Source organism: Daktulosphaira vitifoliae, unplaced genomic scaffold, assembly GCF_025091365.1.
Source record: "Daktulosphaira vitifoliae isolate Bord-2020 unplaced genomic scaffold, ASM2509136v1 Scaffold_1, whole genome shotgun sequence".
In the NCBI taxonomy this organism is placed as follows: Eukaryota; Metazoa; Arthropoda; class Insecta; order Hemiptera; family Phylloxeridae; genus Daktulosphaira; species Daktulosphaira vitifoliae.
In genome coordinates, this window is record NW_026099572.1 from 66,238,395 (window position 1) to 66,260,167 (window position 21,773).

General features: G+C 25.6%; 5 protein-coding genes across 5 annotated transcripts in view; 3 read left to right on the plus strand and 2 right to left on the minus strand.

Moving 5' to 3' along the window:
* LOC126896420 (uncharacterized) overlaps positions 1–21,773 on the plus strand; it is a 42,381-nt gene that overhangs the window by 14,410 nt on the left and 6,198 nt on the right. The gene's annotated exons all lie outside the window — the stretch shown is intronic.
* Positions 67–4,275, minus strand: LOC126896435 (cathepsin B). The gene is made up of 6 exons (XM_050669223.1): positions 3,833–4,275; positions 3,560–3,772; positions 2,380–2,580; positions 1,995–2,139; positions 931–1,047; positions 67–392 (listed from the first exon to the last, which is right to left on the minus strand). Exons 1-6 carry the CDS (start codon positions 3,962–3,964, stop codon positions 190–192), a joined length of 1,011 nt encoding a protein of 336 aa, XP_050525180.1. The 5' UTR covers positions 3,965–4,275; the 3' UTR covers positions 67–189.
* LOC126895075 (uncharacterized) lies at positions 11,018–11,644 on the plus strand. The gene has a single exon (XM_050666560.1). It carries the CDS (start codon positions 11,018–11,020, stop codon positions 11,642–11,644), a length of 627 nt encoding a protein of 208 aa, XP_050522517.1.
* LOC126896434 (tRNA (adenine(58)-N(1))-methyltransferase non-catalytic subunit TRM6) lies at positions 12,435–13,954 on the plus strand. The gene has a single exon (XM_050669222.1). It carries the CDS (start codon positions 12,637–12,639, stop codon positions 13,855–13,857), a length of 1,221 nt encoding a protein of 406 aa, XP_050525179.1. The 5' UTR covers positions 12,435–12,636; the 3' UTR covers positions 13,858–13,954.
* LOC126896431 (protein LTV1 homolog) lies at positions 14,849–18,957 on the minus strand. The gene is made up of 10 exons (XM_050669219.1): positions 18,788–18,957; positions 18,415–18,558; positions 18,211–18,342; positions 18,049–18,142; positions 17,388–17,502; positions 17,133–17,322; positions 16,946–17,071; positions 16,425–16,601; positions 15,125–15,337; positions 14,849–15,063 (listed from the first exon to the last, which is right to left on the minus strand). The coding sequence occupies exons 1-10, from the start codon at positions 18,788–18,790 to the stop codon at positions 14,953–14,955; spliced, it is 1,305 nt and encodes a 434-aa protein (XP_050525176.1). The 5' UTR covers positions 18,791–18,957; the 3' UTR covers positions 14,849–14,952.

Here is a 21,773-nt window from a genome sequence, read left to right on the forward strand (position 1 = left end):
AATATTTTTATTGTTCCCAACCATATAAATATATAAAATTTAATTATATTTTTAGGTCAATAATTAATAAAACTTTAATTTAAAAATACAATATTTTTCAAAATTAAGTCTTAGCATGAACTTTATTTTTAACGCTAAAAAAAAAATTATCACATAATTATATAAAAGAGAATGTTATTACTAAGGTTATTAAGCAGGAATACCAGCATTAATTTGTCCTTCTATACCACATTCATCTTGTCCTCTTAAAATTTTAAAAAAACCATTATCACCCCAATCAGTATTCCAAGAATTGGCCACCAACCAATAAGGTGTATTGTTTTCTACTCCCCATCCAAGTATTCTAATAGCATGTCCTCCAAGTGCTTTACCAGCAACATGTTTATAAACTCCTATAAAACAAAAAGAATATAATCTACACAAAAGAGAAAAATTAAACTAAAGGGCTCAATGTTGTAACCAAATAAATCCACTTTTCATAATATTTTTTAATTTAAATAATTAATGGATAATTTAAAGTAGTAATGAAAAAAGATTTTTTCAAAGAATAAATTCTATAAACTCAGAAGAAAAATAAATTTTCTTCTATAAACTTATTAATAATAATTTAAACTATCCAAATTTTAATAAAATGTAATTTAAAGTACATTGTTCTAATGTTTGTGAAAAATACCTTGAGTTTTGATATTTTTAATTTAATAAACTAGAGCAATTTAAATTTAAGCTTAAAATTAATTGAATGTGAATAAGCAGTCTCTCATTATAAACCTATTATATTTGTATTTTATTATAATTAATAATGAATTTTAATATTTAAGTTATTATGTTTAATATTATTGTCAATTTATAATTTTGTAAAATCAAATATTATTTAATAATAAGTAAAACAGATTTTTTTCTCTGTAAATAAAGAAAGAATAATTAACTAACCAGATTTATAAGATACAAAATCCTCATACACGGTAAATGCACCTTCTACAGGCCCATTAGTATAAATTTCTTTTCTGATTTGATCCACTCCATTTCCAATTGAGTATGCAGATTTACCTAAAAAATAAAATGTTCATCAAAAAAGTCACAAGGATTAAGTTTATTCAACTTAAATAATTTAAAATATTTTTTATACCATTATAAACTCCAGAGTTGATAAAAAAAGATATTGAAAAAATGTAGATTTTTCTAATATTTTCAAATATACGAGTTATTAGGAAATAAAGTTTATGAAGCATATATACATACAAATATTTTAATTGATTAAATTATTCAGAAGGGATTTAGTATGCATCTTTTGAAAATTACAAAAAGTTATGTTAAAATATTGAATTTTAAATTATGTGAATTTAAAAATTATCAAAAACAACAAGGATATATTTAGAATTGTACTTTTAGTGAAATTATAAATGAGACACATACAATACAGTAAGTAAGATGGACTTATTAATTTTGAGAAAATTGTATTTAAAGTTTTTATTTTTAATACAACACTACCACATAAAATAAAATAAATTTTTTATGATTTTATTTGTTTTTTCCAATTTTATTTTTTGCTAAATAGAAGTTCTATTTTTTAGTAGATTTGCAAACTTATTCAATTTTTTTATAATGTTACTTATACCCTTAGTAATCTAAGCGTCTTTAATTTACTAGAGAAACACTCTTCAAATTTTAAATATGCATAAAATAAAAAAAATCAACCTAAACTTTGTGCACATACAAAAGTTATAAGTTAAAATAAATATCTAATTAAGTAGATATTTTACATATACTTTATCTACTTAATATCTAACAATATTCAGCTTTTTTAGCTTAGTTTTTAATATTTTTATGTAGAGCTGGAATAAAATGTAACAAAGAAGCTATCCTTCAGGCTTAATATCCAATAAACTGAAATAGCCTTACAGACAAATTTTTCAAGATATTGAATATTGATACCTATTTGTAACAATTATTTTGCTTCCTTACATCCTGTACAAGAACACGCATTAACAACTCACCATGATGTAAATCATCTTTGTATGACAATTTATAACCATCTTCACATTTTTTGACACATTTAGGTGTTTTCCCACCCTCTTTACATGGTCCTCTTGTTCCATTTACATGATGTTCACAAGGAGCTACTTCATAAGGAATACATCCCTATTACACAATTTCATTTAAAAATTTAGTTTTGGCTTGGTATAAATATTTAATAATAATATTTGTTTTGGTATAAATATTTATAATAAAAATTCAAAGCAAATTAAAAGTGTAATAAAAATAAAACTTTTAGATGCTCAAATTAACTTAATTATTTGATAGTTTAAATAAATAATTAATTATTTTATATTGTTAAAACTTCATTTAAATTTTAATGTACTTTAAGTAATAAGTAATTACCATGTGGGAGTTGTATGAGCCACCACTAACGATTCCAGTTGTTTTCCAATAACGCCAAGCACCACCAGGAAAACCACCATTGCATCCAAAACCACAAGTCCAACAACATGATACTAAATTTTCAGCAGAAAAATGAAAATTTAGAGTTCCATTCGAATGTATACAAACACGGTCAGACATAGCTTCTACTGCACCAAAAGCCTAAAATAGTGAATAATAATTGGTAATTATGATTATTAGTGAAAAAGCAATTAAAAACTAGACACAAATCAAATAAAAAATGTATAAGTGATTTAAATATTAACCATATTTTACAGCTCGTTATGAAAAAGTTAATCACAAGAAAAATCTCATAGATATAATAGGATCTCATTAAATTAAAGAGATCTATATTTATCATGTAACTACCAAAGTGTCAAATTATGTTTAATGACTTAACATTTACATAAATAGTATAATTATGTACTAAGATAGATGTACCTAGAGGTTGAGTCCAGACTTATGTAGTAGTTTTCAGAGCCAGTTCTAGGCACGAACTCCATTAAATTATTAAACAACTCAAATAAATCACAAAAGAAAATGAAAAAATCATCACAACATCCCTAGAGAGAGATAGGTCTCTGGTACTATAGATCCAAATTATAATTGGGACAGTCCTTTTTAATTCCAGACACTCCTCTGTTTATTAATGGAGTCTACTCTAGTTTCCTATAATTCTTCATAGAGAAATTTATAATTTGTGTTGCTTTATGTGTAAGTACCAAATTATAATTATTTGACATAAAAACAAATGAGATGCTACGTTCTCTTTGTAAATCAGCAAAATACTAAATAAATTATTTCAAATAATAAAATTAATGTATATGATAGTATTAAATTTATAGTAAAAAGAGAACTTGGAGATTTCACTCCAAATTGAGTTAAGCTGTATATATTATGTAATATATATTTTAAAAATTTGTTAAAATTGCATCTATGGTAGAATAACTGTTAGAAAAACATTGAATTTAATAAACATGTAATTTATTATAAACAAAAAAATTCAGTTAATTCAAATAGGACTTCATAAATAAAGTTTAGGTAAATAATGTCTACAATTATAAAAGATTAACTTAAATACAAATATTAGTCTAGAACTAACATTTGACAATACATTAGAAATATTACAATAGTTTCTTACCCAACAAGAACCACATGAGCCTTGATCTCTAATTTCTCTTATAGTTGGACAATTAGGCCAATTTTCCCTTGAATCAAAGTTTTCGGGTAAACTGGAAAAATCATTGTATTCTAACAACTGTTCTAATTTTTCTTGTTTATCATTATCTTTATGCACACCCATTAGATTTTGAAGGTATTTCATAGGAGTATTTTTATGAAAATTACGTCCAGCCTAAAATTGCAATTTTCAATTAATAAATGATTACTTATTATATAACATTTAATAACTCACCTTCCATGTATTTTGTATTGAATTAATATGATTTATAAATTCATCTGACAGAGGATCTTTAGGAGCGGGCTGTGATTGTACAAAACAATAACAGAAAAAAAAGACATAAGAATATGAAAAGAGCTTCAGCATTTTAAACAAATTAATATTTTATTATTAAATTAAAAAAAATATATAATAAAGAAACCAGAACAACAAATATTAAATGAAAACGTAATAAAATCTTAATCTTTTGGTGCTAAAGGTAAAGTTTTTGTTACGTAAATTACTAATACGCTAAATAATAATTGTTCGATTAATTGTGTAATTCGGTAAGTTATCCGTTGTAGAAGTTAATAATTTATTATTCCATATCTATACTCGATAACGGTTCAAAATCCCCTTCTTACTTATTTGTCTTAAATGAAATAATTACAACTTGTACTAATATTGAAAATGAGATCTCATTACAAAAAGTATTTATATAACTAGATAAGGTAAAGAAAACGAGAATAAAACATAGATAACATAAAATATTACCATGTTGAGATAATCAAAGTCAAAGTCATTTACGCATTACTATTAGAATTTTACTGATCAACAATAGCCTTTAATATGTAGAGTGAACTTTGATCATTATCACTAAGTATTATATAGTAATTTTTAAAAATGCCGCATTATTATTTTGAAATTTTATTGACGAGTGCTATTATTATTATTGATAAATTTATTGAGTTTTCTTATTTCGAGCTTTAAAATGACTTGAACTCTATAAAAGTCAAAGTCATATGAAGACACTTGGTAGTAAAAATTTATATACCTTAAATTTATAACCAGTGGTGTATCCAGAAAATATAAGAGAACTAAACTTGCCTTTGTCCAATTTTCTGTGTGGTTAAAGTTTACCAAATAATATTTAGTTACCATACACCTACTTACCTGTTAGAATTTTATTAGAATTTATTTTAAGAATTTCATTTTTATTTAAAAAAAAAAAATTCATATAAATCTTAATTTAAAATTTATTAAGTGGTCATCATACAATGTAACCCAATACATCATATATGAACTACTTATTTGGGAAACGACGTTAATAAAATAATTTTGGAAAATGTGTTGTCATACAATGTTTTTCAGATAAGCAGATCATTTTTTAAATGATCTCATGAACTCCTTTTTCTTTAAACCATTCAGTTTTAACCTGATACATCAATGATATAAAAAAGTTTTTCATTAGGTAGTAGGTGTAAAATTGATAAATATAAAATTAATAAGACTATCAATGAAAGTAAATTCTTTAATATCAATTTCTTTAGGAAGTACTCATCAACATTGTTTAATAAATATCCAAAAAAGATATTATGTTTCAACTATATTTCACAATTAACTAAATATAGTTTATAAATTAATACTTCTATTGATTTTTAATAATAATAATAATAATAAACTATACAATATTTATCAAATAAGTTCTGTGTTTAATATAAGTCCATAAAGGAAATATCCATGACATTATTGTTTAAGTTAAGAAAGGTCAGTAAAGTAGTTATAGATTACATTTTATCACTTATACTTAATTAATATTTATTTCATAATTCTACAAAACTTGTTTCTGGAAAAAAAAAATTCATTATACACTCATCAGCAACTTTTAATTAGGTACATTTAGTTATTGAAATATATAGTACATAATATAAATTAAGTTAATGTAATAATATGGCTTAGTTAAGTCAAATTATTTAAAGTGATATCTAAATAAAAATTTTTCTTTTGCCATCACATTATACTGATTTAACAAATTGATTTTTTTTTTATTTTTCATTAGTTGCTTGTTTTTTAAGTTGTTTTTCTCTCATTCTATCAGCATCCCTAAAAATAAATTTATACTTAAAATTTTTTTTTATATTAAATAAATTAATCTTATGCTTGAAATGTTTATGGTCGTATCCACGTTTTCAGTTATGAGCTCATATGAAAGCTTTAACTCAATCAAATTATTCTTAGTTAATGAATACATTTCATATAAAAGATAAATTTATATAAAATAATTTGCAATGATGATTAAATTGCAAATAATTATACAAATATACCTTTGCATTCTCTGTTCTAATGATAATCCTTGATTACAACCTTTGTCAGAAATTCCTTTACGCTTGTTTAATTCTTGTTGTTTTTTTTGGTTTCTCTCACGAGCAAGGTCTCTAGCATTACCACCTAATGATATTACCATAATTAGATTTTATTAAAATCAATGTATAAGATGGACATTTTATTACAAATGTTGAATAAAAAAAAAATGACACTTACGTGCCATTTTCTATCCGAGAATTGTTAATTATATGATATAGGATTCAACGATCCTGCTTAAGTATTTTAAAGACAAGTATTCACAGATGGAATTTTTTTTAGTTAATAATAAAAACAAAAATAGATAAATAAAGAACTTAATTAATAATCATAGATAACATTCAACTTCAGTACTTTAGCTAATGTCGTGGCTAAGAATTAAGATATAAAAAAAATTACTCGCAATCAGTGTTGCCAGTATTATAAAACGACTTGATTAACAAGATAGTATTTTATGCGAATTGAACGTAAAAAAAAAACATTTCCTATGACATAAGGACATAAAATATGCAGAACTAGGAACTGAAACTTAAAACCGGTTTTGAAACTGAACCCTTTGAAAATTAAAAAAATGAATATTACACATTTTTAAAAAAGTTCTAGGGATGCCAATGTAATTTGTAAATTTGTTTCAGAAATAAATAAGCTAAATACAAAATTTTATGATATAAATTTCAAAAATTAAGTGCTTTTTTGCTTGTTTTGTGTTTTTAACGCTATTTCACAAAATCATGTTAAATTTTTTCAATTTACTTTTTTTTTTTTAATTATTGTAACAAAATGTTTTGAGACTAAAGCACGTGTTTATTTTCAATTAAACATTTTATATATTTATAATTACGCATACTTCTACTCATATTCAAAGATTTCATTCACTGTTAACTCTAAAAATTCTGAATTTCGCCTCAGAATAAAAGGGAACGATTTGCTAGTTTTTAATTTATTTTTAGAGAACATCTGCTAGTTTAAAGAGATTTTTTTGTGGTCCTCCGGCATTGAAAATTTTTGACATTACACAATCAAACATTTTTTTAATGCGCTCTAACTACACTAGTTCGATTATTTCTAAATCTTATATCTTAGAACGAAAACTAAAATGTTCTATCTTCTATGGACATTATATAATAGAACCTATTGGTTTTTTAATAGTACGATTACTAAATAGAAAAAATTTGCTAGGGTTAATTTAATTTGTCTTTATAATATCCTTATCTATCTAAGATTTCCTATTTTCACTAGATCATAAAAAAAAAAAACAAGTCATTAAAAACTCGATCAAATTCATTTTAGACTGGTCTGTCAACCCAAAGATAGAGTTTTGAATATGGACTAAATAATAACAAAATCCATTGAATTAATAAAACAAATATTATCTTATTTATGTTTAATTATTAAGTTACGTAAGATTAATCAATAAATATATTTTAATTAAAAAAGTACGTAACAGCAGAATGTATAATGTGCAGTATATCAATAAAAATAATTATTGGATATTTAATAAATTAATTAAGTTCTGAATATTTCAATTGTAGTGTCTATTTATAAACCAAGAGTGACATATAAATGATTACTATGATTTTTTTTTTTGAAGTGATTTATTTCAATATTAATAGAAAAAAAGCGATTTTAACGAAATTTTGACTTTTTTTCATAAATTTGTTGTTAATAGTAATTATTTAAGTTCCTGATCACAAATAAAATTAAAAATACGATTTTTTAAATCTTCATAAAATTTTATATTTAATGATACCAATTCTAAATTTGCAAGTTAAGCTAAAATAATGTTTAAAAATTCAACATTTTAAACATTTATTATGCATAAAAATCAATTTTAAAGGACAAAAGAATAGGTTACACATATTTTGTCATTATATGATTTCAGTTTTGAAATCAGTTTTAACAATGTTTTTATTGGTCTATTATCATTAAAAAAAATGTTTCATTTTAGTGATGTGGTTTTACAGTATAATTCAATATAAAAACGAATTTTGTACTCCTATTATTTGTAAAGATTTTTAAATTCAATAAGTTTTTATTTCAATAATGCAATTTTAAGATATTTCTCAACATTTCTAAATTTAATCGAAATTTACCGATCTCAAAAATTGTAATTTTTTTGAATATTTCCCCCTTTTACAGGAACGAGAGAAAATTTTCAGTTTATTAAAGCAATTGCTTTAACTAGATACTGTTTATGATCTTTTGACGTATTGTTGAAATAAATTGGATCGGCGAGAGATGAGAAAAAGTGGCGACAGACAAAAAAAAACACATAGTAAAATACCATCTCAACTTCCAATCAAAGCAAAAATGATTAATATTACTACCAGAGTTGATTTATTTTAATTTGTGATAATATCTTATTATTTTCTAAATTTGTAAAATGGAACTCATTTTCTTTTTTATAAGATAAATAAAATTTTATAAAATAAGTAAATGAATAATTATTACTAGTTTCCACTATATTTTGATTTTTTTTTATCCAAGGTTTGCTCTTGTAGCATAAACTTTGAATTACTGGTTGGGGCAAAAAAAATGTAATCACAGTTTTTAAATTTCTTAATCCCACATTAAAAACTTTTATCTTAAGTAAACTGATTTGGTTAGCTCACCGGTTGAATTGATTGTAAAAAAAAAAAACATCTGCTGTGAACACATTATTAATTTCAATTTTAAAGATTTCCACAAAAAGGATTGACTAATGACGCTGTAGTACCTGGATCCTGGGAAAGTAAACTGAGTTTTCTACATTTAAATGTCATTATTCCGACAAAAACCTACTCCTTACTTTTTTACCCTAATTTATCAATTACATAAAATACTAAACAAAGTTCTCCTGTTCTAACCCCAGTTATTTTACAATTTTTAAAGAAAATTATCGATTTACCAATACCACCCCATAGAGATAATGTAATGTAGTTATGTAACCAAGAAGTTTTTGATAAACCTCATAAAAAAAATTAAAATCTACAATTCGTCGTCAAACAACATTGATAAAAAAAAATGATCCTTGATATCAAAATATCATTATAAAATATCAATATGTTAGCCCTCAAATCAGAAACATTTTCTTTCTTATAATTCTATGGCTTCAGAAATATTAGTAAAAATGCAAATTCTTGATAAATTCTATATTGGGTTTATATAAAATAAAAAATAATTATATTTTAACATCTGATGTGTAACAGAGATGAGAATGTTTATGTAGATTAGTAAAGTGACTAGAAAAGATAGGATAAGGAACATAAATCGTCAATCGTGAGAAATATGAAAGAAAATAGACTTAGATATTTTGGTCATTTTATGAGGAAAGAGGAATCGGAAGCTATAATAACCGTCATAGAAATTAAAGTTGAAGGACGATGAGGTAGAGAAAGACCAAAAAAGAGGGTGGCGGATCCCAAGTAATTGGGATAAATACGAAGAAAAAGAAGTTTTATTTATATTCAGTATATATTTAAGTTATTCCTAGCCCAGCTGCCTTTTAAGGACTGGAGTTTTAATGATAATGATAATGTATTAGTATATACACAAATAAAAGGACAAGGTAGCCAAGATGAAAATGAAACAGTGTCTAATGTATACTATTATGAGTTTAACTCTAGCATGGGTGACTCATTTGTTAAACAAAAGATCAGATCAGTAATCGAAGTAGCTATTCCCTTTTTTTCTGGTGAAAATCTAACCACCTGTTCTGCATTGTAAATGATAAAGATACCTTTTCTTCAAGATAGACTACAATGACTCATTAAAGCCATATAGCGTTAAAAAAAAAATATAAATTCATATACATTAAAGTGGTTCAAATTATTTTTGTATCTATCACCTTTTTTACAATTTAAAAGTCTTCCAGAATCTACGAAACATTTTTTTGGTACAAAAAAAAATAAATATTTAAATTCTCTCTTAAGAGTTAGAAAAAAAAATTTCTTCACTCTAATTTTAATATGTTTCTGTCACCAAAACTGCATTAACATACCACAAATGTTTTTATACAATATTTCATACATACACCAACATTAAACCAAACTGTACTAATTTCATTTATTTATGTATACAAGGGTGATTCAAAAAACTTAACTTTAAAAATTAGATCACATCTTTTTTTTATATTAAGTAAATGCATTACTTACTTTATATTAATATTTCTCTAAAATTTCCCTGATTTTCTTGGATTGGAGAAATTCCCACAAAAACTATATACAGTTCAAAGTAATATAAGAGATGAACATTTAAAATCATTTTTAGAAGCTAAAGGAACAATAAAATATACAAGTGCAACACTTCAAAATGAAATAATTGAATCCTACAATAAAATTATTTTAAATAAAATCGTAACAAACATAAATGCCCAAAAATGTTTCACAATACTTGCTGATGAAACAGCCGACATCGGTGGAATTGAACAAGTATCTTTGAGTGCACGATATTTAGATGTTGAAAATATGATTATCAAGGAAGAATTTCTTCAGTTTGTGCCTACGACAGATACTACTGGAAAAGGTTTAGCCGATATTATTTTACAAAGTTTACATTCATTTGATGTAGAAACAAAATACCTTAGAGGACAGGGTTACAATGGATGTGCTTCTATTGTTTGGCCGCCGATCGGATATAGCGCCACTTGCATACCACCGGTTCACGCGATCGAGTTTTGTTACGCGTTGAGTGTGTACGGCGAGTCTGGTTTTGGCGCTTATGCTATTAAGAACGATCCTATGACTGACAGTGGAGCGCTTCAACTTGAGAGCCCACAGCTAAGTTCCGTGATCGCCAATTCAATAGCAAAAAAAAGAAATTTTGGATGCCCATCCACGGGTTCATGTTGTGAAGAACGTGTCTGGTCCTTGTATACGAATAAACGAAGTAACCAGCTTGCATATAAAGAATTTAAATATATAATTGTGTAGTAACGGTAGATTAATTTATGTAATATTGTGTTTAGTAATAATAAAATTTACATTTGTTCTGTCAAAGAGTTTTGTCATTAAATTTTAGTTAGTCAAGTCGTGTCCATAACAGGCGAAGATACTGGGTGCCCCGACCAAGAGGTGTTTTCGAGTCGGTGGCATAACATCTATGTCTGGTCAGTTTAACGGAGCTCAAGCTATTATTCGCCAAAGTCACCCGCTTGCGACTTATATTCATTGTGCTGCTCATGTTTTAAACCTTGTTATTTCTTATTCATGTTCCTTACAAGAAATACGAAATTGTTTAGGAACAATATCTAAAGTTAGAGATTTCTTCATATACCCGCAGCGAAAAGATGTGTTGAAAAGTCAAATCGAAGAAAGCCAAGAATGTATTACAAAAAAAAAAAACATTAAAACGATTATGAGATGGGTTGAACGTTTTCATGCAGTCAATGATTTTCTTGAGCTTTTTGAGTACGTAATTGAATCGTTATTTATAATTTCGAAGTGGAATGACAATGAAACATCATCACAAGCAAGTAATCTACGAACATCAATACTGAAAGGAGATTTTATTATTTGTTCACTTATTGTGAATAAAGTATTTAGTTATGGGTTGCCTCTTTCAAAACAACTGCAAAGAATAAATATTGATCTAGGTGAAGCTATGGATCTTGCGGAAGGTACAATAAAAGAACTTCAAACTTTAAGATCGAATGTTGAGTCTGAATTTCATAAAATTTTTGAAAATGCATTGACTTCATCAAATAAACTAGATATAAATATTGCATAAAAATCTTTTTGATAAAAATCATTTTTCTTGCACTTTATATAGTGAAAATCCCAATCAATTAAACTTTCTAAAACAAATCAACATTATTATTAGTGACCTTAGATTATCATAACCTATTAAGAGATATGGAGTAAAATCTTCATATTTTGATAGTTTGCTATCAAAATAGCAAAATTTAGGATACGATTATTTAATAACTAGTAGGTTAATCAGAATGTTTTAGAAAACACTTTTTCAGTTTATCAACAAGCCCTACAATTGAAAATCCTATCAATTCCGATTATCGTTCAGATACATCTGAAATATCTTCCTTCTCTAATTCCTGTCCTACTATATAAGAACAACTGACTATTCTTCCTTCATTAACTTTAGACTAAAAATATACATTTGAGATCTGCTCAAATGTATATTTACTAGGTACCTTGATAAAAAATCATTAGATAAATTTTCATGTAAACCTGTGAAAATAAATTTCTGAAAGTGAATAAAGATCTTTTTAATGACAAAGAATTTTTGATATTTTATAATACATTTAGTGATCTGAACTTTGGTTAAAATTGCTTTATTTGTTAATATATATTTTTCTAAAATATTTTTAATTTGTTTTTTTTTTAATATTTCATTATGTCCCTGAAAAAATAAATTACTAATTTATGAAAACCCTATAAAATGCGGAATTAGTAATTAATATCACACTTACACTTGATTACTGTTAAATTAAATAATTAAATCCAGATCGGACCTGGAACCCCATTCGTTGTAACCACTAGACCGACCCTTATTTAGTTTAAAAAAAATGATTTAAACAATTTTATCTAATCTGATATGAAGCATGTGGTTCTTATCAAATATTTTCTTGGCGGAATTACTGATAACTTTTTTAAGACTTATAAGCTATTTTAAAATAAAATTTAAGTATTTTTTTTATAAAACTTTTGACTTGTATATCTAAATATTTTTAACAAATATATTATTCCAATAATATAATAGAAATGTTGAATTGCTCGAAAACTTCTCATATTAATCCCGGTAGTTATTTAATTATTAATAAAAATGATACATATTTAATTCATCAAATATCTAATAAAGCTGTACTTAAATTAAATCGAGATACAATTGATCTTAAAGTTGCTATTGGACAACCTTATTCAACAACATACAAATTAGAACCTGTTTCTGAGAAGAAACGTCATTACACTTTAGTCATTTGTAATAATGGTTTAACAAAAAACCAATGGTCTACAAATGGCTGTGGTATAGATAATAAACTTATAACTGACGATAGTACTTCACAATTATTGAGTTCAGATGATATTATTGCATTGAAAGACAGTGGTGAAACTGGTCAAAATATTGTTGAGCGATTGTTGGAAAACAGTAAGACATTTCAACTGAAAACTGAATACGCACAAGAAAAATATCTCAAGAAGAAAGCAAAAAAATACTCTGATTATTTAACAATATTAAGACCAACATTGAGACTTATTACAGACATTTTATATAAACAAGTTTTTCCTAAAACTATTCCATTAAGATTTGATACCTTAGCTCAAATATTATGTCGCATAAGTTTGGATCCTAGTGGTAAATATTTATTATTTGAAAATGGAAGTCAAGGATTATTACAAGCTGCATTTTTAAACCAATTAGATGATAATGGACATCTAGTGCACATATTTTCTTCTACTACTGAACAAAATCCACTAAAAGCAGTAAAATGTATGAATTTTTCAGAAGAAAAATTAAAACAAATGTCAGCAATTCACATAAAAGAAATATTAGGAATTAATTACATTGAAGATAGTGAAAATATATTAAATACCACTGAGAAAAAAAGGAAAAGTGATGAAGCATATACACAAGTAAAGAAAAAACAAAAACCTATTTCCAATTTAATAGATTTAGATTTTATTAAATTTAACAAATTTGATGGATTAATTGTTGTATGTAGAGAAGAACCAACAGAGCTTATTAAAATTCTTTTACCTTATTTATCCATATCAAGACCTTTTGTTATTTATTCAATGTTTCGAGAACTTTTAGTCAACATTTATGCTGAATTTAAGATAAGAAAAGACATAATATTTTTACGGTTAACTGATAGTTTCTTAAGAGGTTATCAAGTATTACCAGATAGAACACATCCTGATGTAACAATGGACAATAGTAGTGGATATTTACTGTCTGGAATATTTGTTGAAAAATCGATGTAATTATTTTTTTTTAAAGCATTAAGCACAATAAGATTTTAATTATGTATTGCTTTATTACAATTTTTTTCTATTAATAAATAACTGTAAATCTTGGAAATGGTCTATTCAAACTTATTTGGGTCCTAATATTTATTTATTTTTTTAATATTATGTATGAAAATATTTATAATTAGTTATATGTATTATAAAAGTACTTTATTTTTATTTAAGCACTGTATTTCTATTATTATTGAAGAAAAAGGAATAGCTCCATTATTTCAGTTATGATGATTTATAAATAATATTCTGAAATTCCAAAGTATTTAACATTTGTAATTTATTTAATAATTGCTTCAATACTAATGCAAATGATTTCTCGTATCACATAAAATCATTTTTTTTTTTTTTGCAATCTATGATAGAAGTGTTAATAGTGCTAGAAGCACACCTAGTAATATATTTTTTGGTATTTATAAACTTCTATTAATATTTAATAAAATAAAGTTTTCTTTAGAAAAGTATAGCCATTTAAAATTAATATTCCCTCATTAAAAACTTCTACATATTAATCTGTATATAATACAATATTAATGTAAGTAGGCTGTATCTTGTAAGGAAAATAAAACATTTAAAAATGAATAGCTTCAAAGTTTTGTTTCCTAATAAGATTTACATTCAGGACCATATTTTAGTGATGACATTGGAGCACTGGAGATAATATTTAATTTATTATTGTTAAACCATGTGAATTTTATATATTGAACAATTTTTTTTTGCTCATCACTTCAAAATAAATTGAAAGAAAAAAAAAACTATTTTCTATAAGGTGGTATTATTAAGTATCTTTAAGTGCAGCCCTAGTTGCATTATATGTACTTATTGATTGATTTTATATTTACAAATAGAAGCTTTGGCTAATATAATCTACTGCTCAAGGCCTTGTTGTTAAAAAAATCAAATCAAAATAATATAAGAACCTACAATGACAAATAAAAATAAAAATCATGCTAAGTAGAATTGCCTAAATATCTATTGGGAAAGAAAACTTATGTATTTGTCAAATTAAGTTTTTAAAAAATAATTAACAAGTTTGTACAATATAATAGCAAGTCTTAACTATATGACACGCACAGTTTTGGTGACATTTTTATTAATAAATTCTTTTTCTAACTTTTTCTTTTCTTCTTTAAATGCCTGAGTGTTTGCTTTACGCTCTTTTCTTCTTTCCTGAAAAAAAATGTATAGTATTATTTATTTTAGAAAACAAAAATAATAATGTCCAAAAAACCTGTCTGTATTCTTTTAATGCCTTTTTCCTACTTAATCTTTCTTCAGATGTTTCATTTTTTGGTCTAATTGACAACATGGATAAAGCTGATATAACAGATTTTGTGTTCGAATTATTTACATCACTACTTTCAAGTGATTTTAATGCTTTAGCTGTGAGTTTATACTGTACGAGAGGTATTCCTGTTTTAGGATTTATATGAATTTTTTTAATCTACAACAACAAATATAATTGTTTAATTAAAGTAAAATATAATTATTACAAAAAGAAAAAAGGTAATTGCATTTAAATCTGTTTTTTAGGTTAATAAAAATCATATTTTTTTTTAATAACTTAACACATAGACAAAATTTTTATATATCTGAATCACAATGTATTTCTATACAGTGATATAAGGCTAGGCATTATACCTCCGAAAATTGTTTCTAAATTTAATAATAATATAATAAATAATTAAATATGTACAAAATATAAAATACAAAAATTAATTGGTAATTGCATTAAAAAAAAAAAAAATACAAGTAATATATTACTTTTTGGAAATTTTAAAATTATTTTGAGTGACTTTTATGTACAACTGTTACAAACTGATGGCCTAAATAGAAATTGTCCTAACTCCAAAAATTTTATTATTATATTTTTCTATAAATAATAATTCTGGACATCATTTAAAACCATTATAACTCCAATCGGGCACTTTTGCTATAGACTGGAGGTGAGGAGTGATTGCTGCTATTTTTATCACTAATCATTTCCTGGTTGTACTCTTCCTCTCTCTTAGATATGAAAATGACAATAACTTCTAAAGTACTGGTTCAAAAGATGTTTTCGACCAGTAATTTTCTTAATTAGACCATTTACTATTTAATAAGCTAGTTTAATAGGCATGTTGACATTAAAAAAAATTAGAGTTAACTCTTCTATAAAACATAAGGGATGGACCAATAAAATATTTTTTAACAGATAAATGAAGACGCATATGTAACTAACAAAAACAAAAAAAAAAAAAATTCACAAAAATCTAATTTTTAAAAGAAATTGAGTGGCTAATGTTAAAAGAAACTTCTATTTATATTCTATTAAAATAATTAATTAAGTATAACTATTGAACATTTTTACTAATCAAATAGTTCAATATTTACAACATGATATTTCCTATTAATAGTAAATTTTAACTTTTGATAGACTGAAAAATCTAAATTTAACATTCTTAAATTAGTAAAATACTTAAGGAACCAATATTTTTATCAAAAATTTCCTTTCAACATTTTTATTAGTAGCGTAAAAACTTTAAACAAACCTGAGGTTCTTTAATTAATACAGGATGATTGTAAATATTGGAATATTTTGAAAGTATACTTTCACAATCCCACTTTTTTTGATTGGGATCATCAATTGGTAATTTATAAGTAGTCTCTTCATTATTTGAGTCACTATCATACATTAAAACTGCAGATCTATCTGTTGATATTTCTTCCTGAAATTTTTCATTATATTAAAAAATAATAACAGTATAAATTATACAAGGTTAAAAATTTACTATAGGGTAATACTAACAATTTTTGGAAGTTTTTTTTTTTAAATTCTTTTTTTAACAAGAGTTATTTTTAAGGTTTAGAAAATATAATTTTGTTTCATTAAAATGCATCAGAAACAAAAATATATAATTATTTAAAAATAAAAGACGGGCCAATTTAGTTTTTATGATCACTGATTTAAATAGTGTTAGTGCTGAAACTGTCATAAATGCCTTGATGATTAGTTTACATTTTAATTTATTAAAGATCTAGAGAACATTGGTTTATAAATGAAGCATTTTACTTTTTTGGTATTCAATTCAAATTCTTCTGCTGCATTTTTAATCATCTCAGAATCCATTGTAAGAGTACCCTCAATTTCTTCAGAATCTAAAGCTCCTATTTCAATATCATCATATCCAACATATAACTAAAACCGTAATATGTTAATTAATATACAAAGTTAACTTTAAGAAATTTTAAGTCAATACTTTGTCAAATTGCTCATCTAATAATTTTAAATTTTCATTTCGTCTAATGATTGAACTTGACATAGAATAATTAGTGAACCGTGATTTGGTTTCCTCGATATTTAAGCTACCAACGTCATCATAGGCTTCACTACTGCAGCCATCACTTTCTTCTGTCATGCTGTCTAAGTCATCTAATTGTTCATTTGATCTAAAAATTAATATAGTTAAAAATCAAATTTTACAATATTTAGAATTACTAAGATATTTACATACCCAAATTGATTAGCAGTGATTACAAAATCATCTTCTAACATATTGTCAGGATTTTCATAATCAAAATCATCATCCATTGCTGCAACTATGTCTGGATCCAAGTCAAGTCGTAAACCTACAAACATTAAGTTAGACACAACACGATTTAAAGGCTGATACAAATTGAGGACCAAGTCAATAATATTGCATACAAAACATTACATTTAAGAAATTGACAATAAATTTATAGTAATTATTTATTATACTAGGATATTGTACATTTTTACAATTTGTAAAATTAGGATATTCACATTAAGTTAATATTTTCACAATGGTTAAACAGTAAAATTATTTTACATAAATTAAATGTTTAACATTTAAATTAAAAATTCTAGTAAATTTATAATATTAAAATAATGTTCTATAAAATTAATAAAATAAATGAAAATATAGAAATAATAAAATATTATTCATAATATTAGTTGAGTCACTTAGAAACCAAGCCGATAAACTCCACATTTTCAAAAATATTCACTTTTTTAATCTAACCATGCTAAAATTGCTAGAATTAAAAAAAAAAAATTGGAATTTATTGGCTTAGCTTCTAAACACCTCAGTTGATAACAACAGAAAATAACACCCATTAAATTTCTATTTTTTAAAGACATTTAAGTTTAAATACCTGATTGAGGAGCTGCTTTGTTAAGCATTCCAACTTTTTCTTCTACTTCAGATTCAAAAACTGAAGATGGTAACATTACTTTTGGTTTTTTATTCTTTAACATAATGATATATAAAAATAATTAATAATTTTTTATGTATTATTATAAAATAGAATTATTACATTTTCGTTAATATTTGTTGGTGCTGGCAATAAAATAAAATCATTAGATTGACTCTCTTTTAAATGTTGTAAATAATCATAATCATCATCAAAATATATCCCGTATTTAGCTTCTTCTTCTTTGTTTTTTTTCTATTATATAAAAAAAATCTAATACAACAAAAAATTCTATTGAAAAAGTATAAAACTACAAAATATATTTACGCTTTTAGATTGGTATGATTCTTGAGGTACCAATACATGTTGTGGTGCTTTTTCATCAGCCACAAGTGGATCATGTTGACTTCTATGAACAACATGAAAAGTCACAGAATTCTTTTTATCAATAAACTTCTTTTTTGTCTTAGGCTACAAAATATGTATGAGTGTTATTCAATATTACTCAATAATAAAAATCAGGTAATTATTGATATGCATTTCAATAAATATTTCATTTTTTTATCTAGATATTTGATATTAAAACCTATTCAATGAAATTTAGTATGGTACTTGTATAAAACTAATAACATTATACAAAACAAACTTATATAAGATTAAATTTTATTTTATCTTAGATTAATAGTACTTTTTTAATTACCATAATGAGTTATAAAATGATTAAAAATAATATTTATCTTTAAAACCAAACAACAATTTAATTTATATTAGCAATTGTTTGACAAAAATCTCAATTAAGTTAGAAAACAACTCGAATTGTATCATGTCGAATAATCATGCTAATCATGTCAATCCAACTAACCATGCTACATAAAAATATTATTCTATGATAAGACAATTTTACATAAAAATTACATGATTCGTCTACGTTGTGATAATAAGGATTTCGATAAAATATCACAGATAGATGTTACTATATTGATGTTATAAGCGATTTTCTACGACTGGTGTACTTGTCAAGTAAATCAATAATTGTGTACTTGCTATGTCGTCCAGTTATCAACTAATATATCGTTCCCATTATTAGTATAATTGACAAGTATGCTAGTACTTGTACACTTGTACATGTATTAAATAAAAGCCAGTGTACTTGCTATTCTATTCCTACGACTGGATCGAATAACAAATAATTGTATTGGGGATCGAAAATATATTAATTTGCTTTTTTAGTGCTACAGTGTTTCGATATTTTTTAGTTTTTAGTTATATAATTAATTTTTATTTTAAAAACCAGTTTGATTTTTTGCTTTAAATGTTATAAATTATCATTATATAAGGTGTATAAAAAGTACCCTATTATCAACACTTTTTATACACCTCTCGAGTGATGATGATGTGAAAAAAAGGTGGAAAGAATATTTTGAAAAATTACTGAATGAGGAGTATCCAAAAGAGACATTAGTGTATATCTCGTGGAATGCGGGACTGGTAGATTTAATTAATGAGAAAGAGATATGGGAGGCTGTGGCATCAATGAAAAATAATAAAGCAATAGGACCAGATGAGGTGCTAGTAGAAGTATGCAAAATATTAGGCGGTATTGGCATAAGATGGCTGAAGGAACTTTTAAATAAAATCTTATTAGATGGGAAAATTCCAAATGAATGGAGGAATAGTATTGTGGTGCCAATATTTAAAGGTAAAGGAGACTTACTGGAGTGTAATTTTAGAGACATAAAGCTTATGAGTCATAATATGAAAATTTTGGAAAAGGTAATAGATAAGAGAATAAGAAATGAGACATCGGTATCTAAAAACCAATTTGGATTTATGTCTGGTAAGTTAACAATGGAGCCAGTATTTTGTGTGAGACAACTAATAGAAATGTTTACGGAAAAAAAAAAAGCTTTGTATGGTATTTATAGATTTGGAAAAAGCGTATGATAGAATACCGAGAGAGGTGTTAAAGTGGGCATTAATGAGAAAAGGAGTCCCAAAAAGGTACATTAACATGATGAAGAATATGCAGGCCTGTCGATAAGGGGGAGGAAGGATAGGATTCCTCCCAAGCCCGATCTTTTTTAGGAACCCTAAAAACTAGGAACCGTTATTAATTATTTAATTTGAAAAATATTTTCTCAAAAAATTTTTTTGCTTATTTACAAACTTAATCTGACGGTATACTAACCCAATGATATAATAATATATGTATATATTCTGAATTTCCAAGAAAAAGTAACTAATGTAAAATTATTTGTTATCGTGTTATTTGCGTCAATACTCAATGTGTGCTGTATTTACGGTTTTACCTAGTGAATAGTACACGGACAACTCTCTGTGCATTCTGTCTTTGATAGTCACGAGTTAAAACAATTATTGAGAGTTAGGACATCACGATAATATTATAACAACCAATATTAAGTATCGCGTTGCTGTCTGAGTTGGTACTATGTGTTAGAATAAAAAACAAAGTATTCTAATTTCAAACGCGCAATCGTAAACAATTGGATTATGCATAATTTTTAGCACAAAAACCATTGGTAAGAATTATTATTTTTTAATAGTTTTAATGTAAAATAATATAATAAAAAACGAATCTCATGAACGGGACGATTTCTTGACGAAGTTATCGTCAAACGCAGTGGTACAAGCAAATTGATTAGTTTATAATATACACTGTATATTATATAGAGTTAGTAGTAGCATGTGTCGTAACACAGAACTGCAAGTAAAATGTATACGAAGATGAAGAGCATGAGGAGCCTGCTGTCTAGTTTTTCACGTACGTATTGTCGTACAGCAGTCACCGTGCTCGGCTGACACTCCGGGTTAGCTGTGGGTGTTGAAAGGCTGTTGCTATAGAAAGAGAATAAGGGTAACACCTAGGCATGAGGTGCAGACGAAGTGCAAGACATAATTACTGGGCGTACCAAGTGAGGAAAATAACAGAGTACGAGGTGCAGACGAAATGCAAGACACAAGTACTGAAATGTTGTAGAAGAGGGTAGATAGGTTAAGAAGGAAAAAATAAAGACTTTACTTTAAGCAGTAAACCGGACAGAGACAACCGAGTACTGAGACTGATGAATGGCACAAGACACTGGAGTCGACTGATGAAGATGGCCAGGTCTTTTGGGTTTTTATAATAATTTGGACTATTGCCAATTTAGCAATAAATGTTAATTGTTAATTCATCAGTCTCGGGAAGCAGATGTGCTGTCTGTATTTTATTATAATAAATTCTCACAATAATGGTAATGTGACACTATCACACATGACATATTTTCTTAAATCCTCAGTTTTATAGACAAGATCCTATCCATCCAAATTGTAATGCCAGAATGAAAATTTGACCTGCAGATAGTACTACAAAATGTTTTTTTTACATTTATCACTGTTTTTATAATGATTCTAGGGCGTATATTTTCCTCGTGAAATGCGGATTTTATACTGGAAACACCCAATTAACCACCTATATATTTTTATTTGTATTCGATCGGGCTCATTATTACGACTATCTGAGTACTCATTTATCTAGGTACTGCTTGTGTAACACAATGATTTATAAACATAATCAGTATGATTATTGCATAAATAAAATACTTCATAACAGACAATTTTCGTAAAGTTCTTTTTTTTATTTTATTTTTTTAATTACTCTTTGAAAAATATTTTAATTATAAAAA

Coding starts and splice junctions, on each gene's coding strand:
- LOC126895075 (XM_050666560.1), top strand. CDS start 11,018: ATGTCTGGTCAGTTTAACGGAGCTCAAGCTATTATTCGCCAAAGTCAC.
- LOC126896435 (XM_050669223.1), bottom strand. CDS start 3,964: ATGCTGAAGCTCTTTTCATATTCTTATGTCTTTTTTTTCTGTTATTGT. Junction 2,581..3,559: donor GCTCATGTGGTTCTTGTTGG/GTAAGAAACTAT, acceptor TCACTATTTTAG/GCTTTTGGTGCAGTAGAAGC. Junction 1,048..1,994: donor CAAAGATGATTTACATCATG/GTGAGTTGTTAA, acceptor TTTATTTTTTAG/GTAAATCTGCATACTCAATT.
- LOC126896434 (XM_050669222.1), top strand. CDS start 12,637: ATGTTGAATTGCTCGAAAACTTCTCATATTAATCCCGGTAGTTATTTA.
- LOC126896431 (XM_050669219.1), bottom strand. Junction 17,323..17,387: donor ATCACTGCTAATCAATTTGG/GTATGTAAATAT, acceptor ATTAATTTTTAG/ATCAAATGAACAATTAGATG. Junction 15,064..15,124: donor CATTAAAAGAATACAGACAG/GTTTTTTGGACA, acceptor ATTTTTTTTCAG/GAAAGAAGAAAAGAGCGTAA.